General features: G+C 36.0%; 1 protein-coding gene across 3 annotated transcripts in view; it reads right to left on the reverse strand.

Annotated features, from left to right (window-relative positions):
• Nucleotides 1-12477: 12477 nt before the first annotated feature.
• The window catches only part of LOC149533839 (peptidase uncH-like), a 282829-nt gene continuing 280210 nt past the window's right edge, over nucleotides 12478-15096 (reverse strand). For all 3 annotated transcript variants that reach the window (XM_089804019.1, XM_089804018.1, XM_089804020.1), the window contains one exon: nucleotides 12478-12787. In XM_089804019.1, coding sequence (XP_089660145.1) covers nucleotides 12674-12787 — 114 coding nt within the window. In that variant the 3' untranslated portion in view covers nucleotides 12478-12673. The remainder of the gene's footprint in view (nucleotides 12788-15096) is intronic.

Raw genomic sequence — 15096 nt, forward strand, 5'->3', positions numbered from 1 at the left:
TTCTACCACCATGTTTACGACATCCCTTAACTCCCTCAAACATTAAATCATATGTCTTTTAAGGTATAACTTCTATTGACATACTTGCAGTGACACTTTTTCACTCATTTCCAACCAAATAGCATGGTGATCACTAGTCTCATGTCTTTCCTTGCATTCCTAAAGGTTATAAACATCATTTTTTTTATTACACAATGCCTATTCTATAACAAAGAGTGATCAAACATCCATATAATTGACCTATAACACATTAAGACCCTCAAAACAAATCAATTACCTTAGCATTAATCATACTAGTCAAATGGATAAAGAAAAATCCAATCAAGTCACCAATGAATTCAAGAGAGAAAATAGAGATTTTAATAATTCCTATTTCATTGCCAAATAGTTAAATGGTCATATTAAAAATGAGAAACTTCAAAAAAAAGGTCAACACTTTTATTACATTTCAACTTGCCTTTCCATACAACTAGGCACACCTACATCAAATGCCTCTCAAAGGCTTTACTATATCTCCCCCCAATCGATTCTAATCAGTTTGATTCATTAAAATCCTTTAACAAAAATCATTTTCTCTAATCTGACCAATACCAAACTAGCCATTAGGATTTAAATATTCAAAATTAAAATCCTTGACTATTTGATTCCTATTGATTTCTACCCATTACTAAGGCTACTAAATGGATATTATTACATTATTAATAAATCCTAAAACCTCTAGAAACCCTTGACATTATAGATTCATGGGTAACATTGATTGGTCCTACGATCCCTTTAGGACCATTAGGAGTTTTTACCAATACTTTATGTTTATTACATCCAAAGGTTATAATTGGCTTTAAAATGTCATAGTTGATCCTTGGTGTTCTTCCAACTACACCTTGGTACCTAGCTACATTCATGTCTTTGTCTTATCCATGAGGTGCACCTACACCAAATTCAAAAGAATCAATTAGTGATTTCATTGCTAATCTATTAGATACCAGAAGAGAAAAGTTGTAGTTTTAGTAAGCTTGACATCTCTTTGTTGCTTCACCTTCTAATCCATAGTCATTTAGAGAAGCTTTAAGTTACTTAAGAGGGATGTCACAATGCAAGAATAGTTCAATTTCTTGGATATTAATCACACCTAGGATTTAATCCCTCTTCCCAAGGGAAAACAAATTTTCAATGCATGTGGACCTATCGAACAAAATTTGTAGTTGATGGGTTGACTTATAAGCATAAGACTTTCTTGGTAGCAAAAGGGTTCTTCCACATTCCTAAGATTGACTACTTTGATAATTTTACACCAATTTCTCAGATGAATTCCACCTAATTATCCTTGATATAAATGGAACCCACCATTGGGAGGTTCATCATATTGACATAAAGAATACCTAAGTTCTTTATGATGACCTTCATAGGTAAATCTAAATGGAGCAATAACAAAATTTTGTCCAAGATTTGTCACTTATATTTTGACTTCAAAAGTCTCTCTATGGCCTCAACTAGGCTCCTTGAGCTTGATATGATAAGATGGACTCATCCCTTATAATATTTTTTTTCACTCAATACAATTTTGATTGAAACATATATATTCTATGAGAGGATGACACTCACATTTTTGCCTCTCTATGTTGATGACTTGTTAACTAGGAGTCACACATCCACCAAATCAAGTCAAAGAAAACTACTCAACATGATATATATTTTTATGTCATATTTTGGTTTTCAACATTACTTCTCGAGGATTTAGATCACTCAATCATCTTAGGTATCTTTCTTGGGAAATCCAAGTATGCACTTAGTGTTCTTTTGAGATCTCATATGGTTGATTGTAAGTTTACATCAACTCCATTTTTGTCAAGGATCAAACTTGAGAGTGATTACTCTCCACCCTTGGTTGATGACACGTTATGCTAATAACTTGTTTGGATTCTCATATACTTGACGTATATGTTGTGGGCATGGTATCTCAATTCATGCAGGAACCACATGAGTTGCATTGTTTAAAGAAAAAAAAAAGCCAAATCTTCTGCCACATTCTATATACTCTCAAAAATGGATTGCAATGCACAAGAGGAATATATAGCGAATTGGGTGGCTATACAGATTCATATTGGGTAGGTGATTCCTAGGATCACAAATGTACCTTAGGATATTGCTTCTCACATGGTTTTGGTCTAGTTTGTTGGTTGAGCAAGAAGCACTTTGTAATTTATCCTTCATCAATGGAGGTAGAGTAATGAGGAGTAATTGATGCAACTAATGAGGCTTTTTGGCTTCAAAATATTCTCATTGAGCTTTGTTTTCTAGTCAGAAAGACAATAGTAATATTATGTGATAATCAGTGTTATACAATTCTTAAGCAATCTAGTTTATCACCAGAGGATGAAACACATCGAGATACTTGTGTATTACATTCAATAGATGATTTAGGAAGGTGTCATTGATCTTATGTGTTTTTCTATATGGGAGAAAATTGTAAACATCTTAACTGAACCCTTTGCTAGAAGTAATTTCCTTCACTTGTGAGCTTTGGTAAAGGTGGGACAAGTGTATAATTTAGGAGGAGCTTCTTACTCACTTTTTTTTCTCTATTTAGGAGGGCTATTCTTCTTATGTAGGTGCTTCCACTTTTGGGGATATCTCAATGCATGGGTACCTAACATGGCCTCATTTCTTAGGACCCACCTAAGCATATTTAAGGAGGGTGCCAGTGTAGGTTTCTTTTTCCCTATGTTAGTGGGCATTCATTTTCCCTACACATATTTTATATAAATTTGATTAGGTAAATATAAGTTGTTCATATCATGACATGTGGTGACATTATTAAGCTACATGTGTCATTCACTCCTATACATGGGCAACTAAGTTTATTTCATTTTGGATGTGTATACCTCTATTTCATTTTTAAATTAGAACTCTACTCTCACCTTAATTAATTAAGTGATATCACTCTAAGATTATTGAGAGTATTTTAAAAAAATTGTTTCTTGTCTCTATTTTTCCTTTCATTCCCATTTCTCATAGAATCTAATAGAATGTCATAGAGTAGCCATCCATTAATCAAAGCATTCATCCAACTTTCATGTTACTCAAAACACCTTTAAAGAAGTTTCTAAGGGACAAAAATCATTTGTAGTTTATTATTCACTTTCTTTGATACATAGAACATCCAAACCAACATAACCCATTAACTATGTAAGATAGACTAGCAAACCAATTTGATTCATTCAAGCATATGACCAATGAGGACAATATGGTTTCCCAAACCAAGTTATTATCACAAATGGAAGATTTTGTGAATAATCCCAAACATGGTTAAATGGTGGATTGTATTACAAAAGCTTATCAAGATTCAATTTTGGTTGGCTTCCTCATCTGTGGGGACCAACTCCACTAATATTTGATGCCTCTCAAAACTAATTCTAAAGCGAGACCATCCAACCCATGATTAAACCTTGGAACTTAGTGAAAGCACGGTCATCTAGATGTCACAATTACACATTCAAATCCCTAGCATCCCCAAATTTGAGAAATTTTTGTGTCCACCCAAATTCTTACATCCATCCCACAAAACATTCAAGAATTCATCCCACAAAATGTTGTACATATCATCCCTTAAAATAATCCCTTCTCCACTCAACTTCACATCCCCCTTGTGGCAATGCCCAAACATTCAATTCAACCTACTTTCTAGATACTATATCATCCTCCAACCAATCTCCAATTATAATGACATTACCGCTTTTCATCAACCTAAAATATTAATACCATGACCCACAACTAACCCTTAAACTAATTACATAACCCAATTTACATGCATTTCCTAATATAAATACATTGCTTAATCCCCCACATTTCAAAATCTTGTATGATCCCATAGTCTTCCTACTTGGCACATAACAACTACATTCCTAATAAAAAAGGTTCGCATACCACCTCTTCCCTGCAACATAAAAATTACCTTGGACAAACTTGATCTCATGTTACTCAAACAACATATGCATGATAGAGCACTACCACCACTGATCATCTACATAACCTTCCATTCAATACTCCACAACTAATCATACATTAGCATACCCCAATATACATCGAATCCAAATTCATCTCACAACAAAACCTACATCGACATTGCCTTCACCACCATCATGAATAATAATAACACTTTCCAAACTAAACATTTTAAAGAAATTTGTGATGTTTCCTATCCAAAACCATTGGTCCACCTCAAAATAACTTCAAAATAACAACCAAAATCAAGCAAAAGAAAAACCTTGTTGAAAATCCTTAAATAGGTTTTTAATGAAACTAGTTGTGGTTGAAATTTCCACTTCAATCTTGTCCATTAGGTATATTGTACTAGCATCCACAAACTTATTGGCACCGCTCCCTATTCTCTTGTATATGTTATCAACAATGTCTTGTCGATCAAGGTTGAGATCCCCTCATTATGTATATCACTAAAGAATGTTCTCATTGACAAGGAGCATTATATGACATTTTAAATCATTTGGATCACTTGTATTATTGATGAAATTATTTATTCACCTAATTGCACTTTACTAAAACTTGCTTATGTTATGCATAACATTGTAGTTTGCATATGAGACACATAGATAAGATAAGATAATATTATTAATGTTCAACAAAAGACCACATTAAGGGTCTATGGGACTAGAAGCTTATACCAAGAAAATAGAAGACAAACGGAGCACCAAATGGTGTCAAAAGAACAAGAACAACAAAAGAAGAAGAAAGCAAGCGACATCATACAAAAGATTAGGTATCCATCCTCGCAAGGAAAAAGTCCAACAATCATTGATCAATGCGGCTACCAGAGGCCTTGTGATGAAGCTAAGTACTAGGAGAGGAGTGTCGTTGGCAAAGAGGTCCCTTGCGGGATCTCATAGATCTATAATGGCCTGTATTAGGGAAACTGTATGGATGCTTCACACCCCAAACCAGAGTTAAGTGCAAGAACAAGGTCGTAATAAGTTGTGCCTGGGCCTAACTCCTAGGAAATGAAAGCTGTACAAAGCTACAAGGACTCGTGGAGATAGTGTGCAATGCAATGCTAATTGGTGTACTTAAAAAAATCCAAGAGGGATTTCCAATCTCTAAATAGATAGTAAAATTTCCCTCTAATCTCGTAGTATATGGGGCATTTGAGAAGAAAATGAGTATCAAATTCTGCCTCTGCTGAGGTACAAAGTGTGCACACCCAATCCTCTCTAGCAATATGGTGATCAACCTGGATCCAAAGTTTGTGTGAGCCCACCCTGAAGGAGCCAAGGGAGGTATGTAGGGTGTGTGTCTAGTATATGTGTAAATACTTAGGGTGAACAATAATCCCATCCTGAATATCTAAGTGCTCGGTGTAGAAAGCCATCCTCAGATGTAGTCCCCCTGGAGGATCTACCCAGGTTCATATGCTATACTGCCTATAAATGTCAAGTCTAACATGCTCATTCAACTACTAACGAGAGGGGAGTAGATGAGCAAGAGCATCTAATGAGAACAGGTATGGAGGGAGATGGTCGATGTCAATCCCAACTAAACTCAGCAGAATAATAACATGAGCATACCAACAATGGGCTCTAGTAGTTGGATTCGAGTCTGTAATAGCAACTGAGGGTAGTAGGCTAAGTAAAGGTATCTATGTTGACCTTTAGTCGAGTCTGCAAAACTGCAAAGATGGTGGAGAAACTAGATTAGGTCAAAAATGACTGCAGGCCTTAATGGGTGAGCTCCAAACTCAGCCAAAATAATACTATGGGGGGTAGATCTGTGACATCTGATAATACAACAAAGGAGTAGAATCTAGGTACGCTCGATCATGGTCCAATCCGAGTCTAAAAGGGAAGGACCCCAAACCACCAAACCATAGAGCACTATGGCTCTTACTAATGAATCCAGGAGGGATAGCTTGGATGATGTGTCTTGAAAATGGTGTCTGAAGCATTGTCTCTCAAGCATGGCAAGGGAACCCAACCTTTACTGATTCAAGGTTGAATGGTTGATCTCAAGTTGAAATGAGCTCCCAAAAACATAACCCCAAGGTATGTGTAAGATGATGTAATCTCAACTTCCCGACCTTGGAAGTGAAAATGGAGATGTGAGGTCTTTAAACTGTTGAAGACGATCACATGAGTCTTCTCAAGGTTGATGACTAGCTATCTAATATCACAAAAAGATGCAAGTCTATCCAAAATCCTCTAAAGACCCTTAGGAGAAGAAGCAAGAAGAACCACATCATTAGCAAAGAGAAGGATGGATATCAATTCTAGAACAAGGTGATCGAGAGAGGGCAACCCTACTTCACCCCAATGGTGCTCTGGATATAGTCAAAGAGGCCCTCTATGGCCCTAAGTCTACCAATCACTATCTCATATAACCTCATGATAGTCGTCAATAAGATCTCAAAAATACCAATATCTCTCAGTCTCTAAAAAAGGGTCACTCTGGGGATGGAATCAAAAGCCTTACAAAAATCCACAAAACAATAGTAGACTTTCTTCAAGTGGTGTCGAGCCTCCTCAATAATAGCCCATAGTGTAAAGATATGATCCATGGTCTAGTAGTCTACCCTGAATCCTACTTGACCCTTAGCCCTGCAATTCCTCCTATCAAGCTCATTAGATAAAATAGTATTCAATGTTGTACCATAAAGTTTGGAAAATGTATGCCCAATCATGATGGTCCTATAGTTTCTGGCATTGGAGGTCAGCCCAGACTTATGGATCAGGTGAATAACGTGTCTCAACCAAGAGTCTAGAAAACCAAAACAAACCACTCTATTAAAGATTGTAGAGAGATAAGGACCCAAGATCGTGGTGTCAAGCTTGAAGAGCTCAGCCTAAAAACCCTCCTCATCAGCCGCCCTGCTACATCTTATAAGTATGATGGCCTCGTAAATGCTAGAGGTGGAGAATAAGTGACAATGGGGGAGTGGGATGGGAAGGGGAGCGAGCTAACCCAAGATATCATACAACATGGAGATATGAGAGGCAAGGAGGTAAAGGTCGCGAGTGGAATGGGGTTGGCTAAACCAGGGGAACATGATGCACCAAAACAACTTGGGATACTAAATAAGCATGTCATGGAGGGATCTTCCCTGTGAAGCAACAAATAATCGCTTCTTATGCCAAAGAAAGCATTTGTAGGAGAGTCTTAAATTGCTGAAAGCAGGGGGAGCGTGCACATTTAGTTGCACATGATTTAGGAGAAGTTTCACATTAGTTGGTGATAGTAGTTATCACATTCTATTTTATATGTTGTCTCCACCTTTAGTGTACTTATCACTTTATCATCCACCACATGTTGCACATACTTCATTAAATAATGGAGGATGATCCAACTTTGGTAGGCATATGATTCCGCCTTGCGCATGGGATAAGTTATCTCCTAGCTATCATGTTCTCTTATTACCTTCCCTATATAAGTAGACACATCTATATTGCATTCATCCATTATCTAAAGAATCCAATTAATTCAATTATCGCATCATTGATGATAATAGATTATTTTTAATATTTTATTCTCTCTTTCTTTGTGTTATTCATTGATCTCTAGATATTGATTTGTTTCTATAGAAAAATCCTTACATGGTATAAGAGTTTTTGGAGTGTCATTGCATAGTTGTCTTAGAGATAATTTCATATATGGTTGACATCCTTTTGATTTGAGGACTAGTAATTTTAGGAGAGCTTGATGCCAAATCAAAGCTCAACATTGCATTCAAATGGTTACTTCGATGAATCTTGACTATAAATTTATATATATTGGATGAAAGATGAAACCTAAACTTGAAAATTCCCCACTCCTTATATTGTTGACACATCTACAATACGTAGGTAGAAAAATTATTTTCTAATTAAAAACGGTTTACTTAGATTTTTTCATTTTAAAAAAAATTACAAAAGTAATCCTTTTTAAAAATCATAAGGGGCATTTAATTTTGTTTTAACATGTTTTAAAATTTTATTTTTTTTTAAAAAATTTTAAAAAGCATAGAGTATGACATGTCTCCAGTTACCACAAGTAACCCACGACCGTACTAGTCCATCCTTTTGAAACTTTGGGTGTACTAGTCAAGAGTTTCCAACCACTAGATGCCCAATATGATATCAGTATTAACCAAATCTATGACAAAGAAATCATCCATCATGGTAGAGTTTCCCATGGAAATTTGTAGTCATGGGATTGATTGAGACCCATTTTTCATGAAGTGTGCCATGAACCCAGAAGATACCACTTCCTGTCACTATACTGAGGGTAGCAATGCAACCCCTTTTTGTATCAGGGCATTTATTCTCTCCTATTGGATAATTTCTTCATTCGTTGTTGCAGGTGTTTGTCCTTCGTCGTCATCAGGCATCACCTCAATGTAATGAAACTTTCTGTTCCCAAGGCAGTAATGACCAAGTCCCCATGGTTCTTTGCACATGAAATAGAGCTTCTCCCTCCAGAGTTCTTGCCGAGAATCTTCATCAAACTAAGGTTTTTCTAAATTAGCTCCTTGTCTTTGTCTTCTTGTGGAGTTGGAGTTGGTGTAGTTGCGTGAGTTTTGGAGGAAGATGTGGCCATGTCATTCACCTTCTTAATAGCTTCATTGAGTGCACGTGGGTTGAACCCTTTGATCCAACCTCTCAAAGCTTCTCTCAGCCAATCCATGAATAACACAATTCAACGTCTTTCAGAGATGTTTGTGACTAATACTGACAACCTTTGGAATTTAGTGATCTAATTGTCTACCATGCCTATTTTCTTTAGTTGAGCTAGATCATTGAAGTTTAGCACAGGACCCTTCCCATCAAAACGGTTAATGAGTCTCTTAGGGAACTCGACATAAGAGGTTACTTGGTCGTGATCGAGAGTGACCAATCCATGATGCCACCACTCATGTGCCACTCCTTTGAGATGAAGTGATGCAAGCATCATTGCTTCCTCTTCGGGCATCGGATTAAATTGGAAATAGGTATCTACCTTCAAAACCCATGACTGTGTAGTAGTGGCTCCAGATCCATCAAATGGTGATAAGTTTACCTTTCTGATCTTTCTCCTGAGATCGTCATTAAAATAACCACAATTTCCCCTACCAGAATATCTCATTCTTAGATCTAATTAGTCTCTATAAGATATATCACCTTCCATATTTGTGTTCTGCCAATCTTCTCGAAGTTTTTCTTACATTTCTTGGAAAGTGGGTTCTCTTTCTTTGCGCGGTGCTTCTGTCCTTGGAAGGAAAATGGGTATCGAAGGTCAAGAGCGAGAGGGTTGAAAGTTTTCCCTTTCTAAAACAAAGTCATCGCTATGCCCATTTGGTTCTCCTGTTATATTTCTCTTCGCCAATTTTTGTAGGGTTTCCTGCATAAGCCTTTGGGTTTTGTTGATTTGCATTTGGTTTCTGTTTAGCTCTCTTAAAAGATTCATGAGTTCTCTAGTAGGATCTTGATGATCTGTAATTCTACCAATAAGGTTATTTTCACCTTCTTCGAGTATAAACTTGCATTCACTACCATAGGTTGGCAAAATCAACAACTTTGATACCACTGCAATGTTTCATTCCTGGAGATGGTCTAAAGGTCAATCACAAACACTGAGGATCCTCAATGAAGAGCTACAGGAAGGTCATACAATGGGATTGTTTGGTCAGTACGAAACCTGGAAGCTAGTACGGTGATCAAGGGCAGATGAACAAGGGGCCCATACGACAAAAGATAGTGCAACTATATGCTATTCAAACAAGGCCATATGGTAGGAGATGTGAAGTGGTGGGTGTACGATGGATAGTTGGTTGTACGAAGAGTAAGGAAGGTAAGTTGTACAATGCAGATAGGAGTGTGAAGGGTCAAGGGGAGGGAAGTATGTTGACAGGGATAAGTGAATGCAAGCCTATGAGGTCGTACGATATTATAGTGAGCCATACAAGATGGGTCGTATGGGATGGATCGTACAAAATGAGTCGTACTCAATGAGCCGTACAGGATGGGTCATACGATGTTACTACGAAATGACTACCCGCCCATCTAGAGTTTGTATGTTCATGTAGTTGTACGAAAGAAGACGTAGGGGTAATGGAAGTGAGTTTGAACAATACAACCATGAACAAGATGAAATCCAACTAATGAAAATTGAACATGCATATTCAACTAATATTTACAAATAGATAGTGCTCCAATTTGCCAGATCCGAGCTAAGTGTTATAAGCGACAGAATAGAGTGAGGGTTGAATCCCACCAAAATTGGATAAACCAAATAGGGAAGGTCTTTCACTTCCAAAATGGCAAACAATAGAGAACTCCAATAGGAATTCACAATACATAGAAAATAATCCAAAATGCATACCTAACAACCACCTACATGTTGTACTTAAATACCCATCGGTAAACCTTTCGAAGGTGTACGAAGATAGCTGACAACCACACCTATCTATGGAAACAATTAAATTAAAAATGGGTCTAGATATATTAAATCAATCAACTCATTAAAAAGGTTTAATTAAATACATTCATTTTATGACCAGGACATTACATCTTGTATTGTTAGATTGAGTCTTCATTCCAACAAGTTGCACATAAGGGGGGTCTTGGTGCATCTCTCTCTCTCTCTCTCTCTCTCTCTCTCTCTCTCACACACACACACACACACACACACTCTCTCTCTCTCTCTCTCCCCCCCCATCTCCTACTCTCTATCCTCTACTCTCTCATTCCCTTTCTATTGAAATTCAGGCTTACAAAGTGTGTGTGTGCAATATAGTGCATACGTGCTATGTAAGCTTGAATCTTCTTTTTTTTTAAAGTGTGCACTTGCTATTTAAAGCTTTGGATTCTACCAAGCCTAAGGATTGGATTTGTCGTGGGGATCCAACCCAAAGGTTTGGAGTCTCTAAACTAGTCTAAGACATGTTTTGCAACAAACATACAAAAAATGATTGATTTTTCTTCTATGCTCTCCTTCAACTTTCCTCGTGGTTGAACATCGATAAAATCAGTTTATATGACATTGTAGATCTATGTGTTAGCTATATAACCATATAATTTATTTCGAGTTTGAACTATTTCAAGCCTTTCAACTATAGTTTCTTTTGAATATATGTCCATTCTCTATCAAAAACCAACGTGTTCTAATTGGGGTGTAGATTTTAACTCGCTCATCAAATTTAGCGAAAACTTAATTTTTTAGAAACTAGACTCCATTCTACACACTTTGACAAAAAGAAGTTTTGATTTTAGATTAGTTTTCAATCATTTCTAAGGAGAGCACACAAATATTTCATGTTTTCGGAATGTGTCCAATTACAAAATTAATATATAAAAGAATACACAAAATTGCATGAAAAATCTAGGATAAACTAACATGCTATTAGGTGACTTTTGACCAGAGCAATTAAAAAAATTCAAAATAAAAGTTAAAATTTTTGAGGGGGGGGGGGGGGCAGGGGGGGGGGGGCACACTTTGCATTATGTTTTTTTTTTTTTTTTTTTTTTTCTGAAAAATTATAACCTTACAAGAAAAACCATTTAAAGATACTAACAAGCAAGATTCATTGCAATTAAAAAGGATTCGTTTTTCTATAGCTTAATTCATAAGAGCATTAAAAACATAGCTCCTACATGAGAATATCATTATGTGGTATAATTTTTTTGACTTCTCATATTTCATTTATAAATAAGTGAATCACACCTCTAACCAACTAGTGTGGAAATCTATCGAGATGGATTTTCTATTAGTACTTTCAACCTATAGATATTATATTTCAATATATTTTTTCATTAAGTGATGATATAAACTCTAAATCTGTATGGATTATAGTCACAATAAGAAAACCTATTAATCTTTTATTTGATAGTCACTTTCAAATTTTAATTTATATAAGTCAAGGCTCTTACATGACAAATTTGGTTTGCCATGGTTGTAGAGATTATGATAAATAAAAAAATTTCTAATTAAAAAAAAAATCGATCATGCAAATATTAATGTCTTTCTTAAAGTGAATTGCAAAGTCATAATTATTTACAATTAGATTAGAAATTGTCACTTGACTAAACTACAATGATTCACATGATCTTATTCATCAAATCATTTATGGTTTGAATTATTCAATTACACCTATAAGAAATTTGAATCTTAGTGTATGGAAGAAAGAAAAATATACCATGATCCTTATCAATTGAAAAAACCTAAAATAATATGATCTGTAAATTATATATCTAAGACTAGTAAAACTTGTAATGAAATTGAAAACATAAAAAAATATTAATTAAAAACCTTTAAAATATTATTTCTAATATAATTGTAATAGAAGAGAGAAAACATATCAAAAAAGATAAGAGATAGATCACTCTATTTATCAAAGAAACATCTTTTGCTAGCACTATTTTTAAAACAATGTTAAATTTTAAACTTTAAATGACTGAATTAAGATATGTAGATCTTAAATCTAAGTTAAATAAAATTACTAGAAACATATGAAAACCATGCTACGAAAATAAAATAAATTTAGCAGAGTTACTTTTAATTTTCATCTAGAGATTAAAAGTCTTGTAATGACAATTTGGTTTGTAAAAGTGTGTTGCAGAGGTGGTGACAAAACCCAGTTATAACAATTTTCAAGTTCTCAGAACTTATAAAGTTAAAAAGAATTCAACATATTTCTAATTTTCTCAACAATATTTTCCTAATCAAAATTATCTATGTGAAGGGGTGTGATGTCATCTGCCACATTAAAACCTCCCACCAAACGAGCAAAGAAGACCATCTGCTGTTCAAGAGTGAACTTCATATTCTCTGCCTGTAGGATACATGTCTTAGAAACATCAACCAAGAACACTAAACAATAAAATATGTTCGCAACAATCCAAAGAACCGTCTTTAAAAAGTGAAGTCAGAAGGAGAGGAAATAATACTCACCCACTCCTAAAAATGTAACAGAGTTGTTCATGTAACATCGGATGGATCGTGGCAAATCTTATAGTTTACCTAAGCAAATAATTCTCAGTGTGATAGTTTTTGAAGAGCTTTTGTTTAGCGGTTGGATTTCATTGTTTACTTCAGTCATGAGAAGGTAAGTTGGTAACACTTTACTGGGAATGAATTGTAGCATTTGGCTGAGGAGCCAAATCTATATAAGCCTCCCCTTTTTAACAAGATTTAGCTATTTAACTAAATAAAAAATGTTATTATTTTTCACAGAAAATAGAATTCTGGTAGTTCTAAAATTCTTCCTGTTTCAACTTGTGGACAATTGCAGTAACTTCTTTGTTACAGTTCACAACATTGTTTACGAACTCCACAAATTCATAATGGACTAGTAAGCTTTTATATCTGAGAAATAAAATGAAGGGAACTCGCGAGTTTCCATTAAGTTCCTTCACAAGACTTCCAAAGTTTACATCACATAGTGAGATTTTGTACAGACTTACCTGATCAAAAAAAAAATATGCTAGCTAGACAGAAAACAAAAGCTCGCAGAAACAGAGTAAAAACAGAGCAGATTAAGAATAAAATTCAATTGATTACATCATAATGCTTACATGATTTATACAAGTTTACCACTACATAAATAAAATTACGCTGAAAACAAGGAAAGAAATTAGCATCAGATATCTTTATTTAGCATTATGACTTCTCCATAAGTGACGGGATAAACAACCATTGCAGATTTGTAATTAACAGAGAACTGCACGTGCTACAATAAAAATTAACGCCAACACCCCCCATAAGACTAGCTAAGAAGAAAAAGTGAACTAATAAAAGTAAAGAGGAAAGAGGGAAAATCCAATGGGAACAAAAATGACCTCAAAAGTAACACCCATGCATGTCAATTACTATAATGTATCTTTCACTACAAGAAGGATCTACAAAAAGTGAAATGCAATAGACAATGTAGCCCTCCACAATGTGTAATTGATGATAAAATGCTCAAAACTGAATGTAGAAGGTGGTCCACGATCTCCAAACAATAATGTTCCCCTTACAACAAAACAAAACGGAAACAAGTAGAACAAGAAGTAAAGAAAGAGGAATAACAACAAAAAGGGGGTTACAAAACTGCAAAACTAGTGGTTCATAACCATGGTCAAGTAGCTCAAAACAGAAGGATAGCTAGTTGTGTGCAAAGAAATATGAACCCCATGCCGGGTAGAGGAGGTACGCTGTTGCTGCTGGTGCAAGTGGTCTCTGTGTGGTCTCCTTGATCTAGTGTGAGTACCCATGGATTGGCACCAAGGCCACTTGGTTCCCCTAGGAGAGGTAACCAAAGTGAAAAAGGAAGTGATAAGCAGATGAAGAGATGCAGACCGAGTGGTGGATAGCTCCCGAAGAAGGAAAGCCTCCTGTAGAAAAAGAGCTAGGCACCGCTGGTTATCATACTTGAAAAAGGAGGACAAGGTCCTGCACTCTTTGAATAAGCAATGGAGCCTCCCTCTAATCTCATAGTATATGGAACAATAGAATATAAAGTGTGTCTCGTTCTCAACTGCATCCATGTCACAACACTAACAAATCCTCTCAACTCTGCTGGTTTGATGCTCTGTCTGAATACAGAGCCGGTGGGAACTTGCTCTAAAAGAGCCCAACTGGATACGTAGGCCATGGGGCCATCGTTGAGAAGAGTAGTAGGGACGAACAATGATACTGTCTTGGATGTCAATAAAGAGCTCCATATAGAAGGCCATACGAGGATGGAGACCCTCGGCAGGTCGACCCAAGTCACTTGGATATACCTCCTGTAGATGTCCATCTTAGTAATCTCATTCAACTCTGACCAAGGGGGAAGGAGATGAGCCGGAGCATTAAATGAATACTGAAAAGGGGAAAGGTGATCAATATCAATACCAACAGCACTGAGGAGCCTAGAAACTTGAGCATACTAGCGACAAGCATGACTAGCTAGATCCGAGGCAGCAATCAAAGCTAAAGAATAGTAAGCCAAGCAAGAATAATGGTTTCTACCATCAACAGAGTATACAAAACCCTCGAGTCTGTGAAGTAACCAAAACTAGATCATATATCGTGCAAAGTCTTAAGGGATGAGCATTGAACTCAACTAAGATAATACTGGTAGGAGTAGTCCATTGACAACAGGTGAGGCGCCAAAGG

Source organism: Cupressus sempervirens, chromosome 10 (genome assembly GCF_028749045.1).
Source record: "Cupressus sempervirens isolate cs-2001-9-10 chromosome 10, ASM2874904v1, whole genome shotgun sequence".
NCBI classification, from domain to species: Eukaryota; Viridiplantae; Streptophyta; class Pinopsida; order Cupressales; family Cupressaceae; genus Cupressus; species Cupressus sempervirens.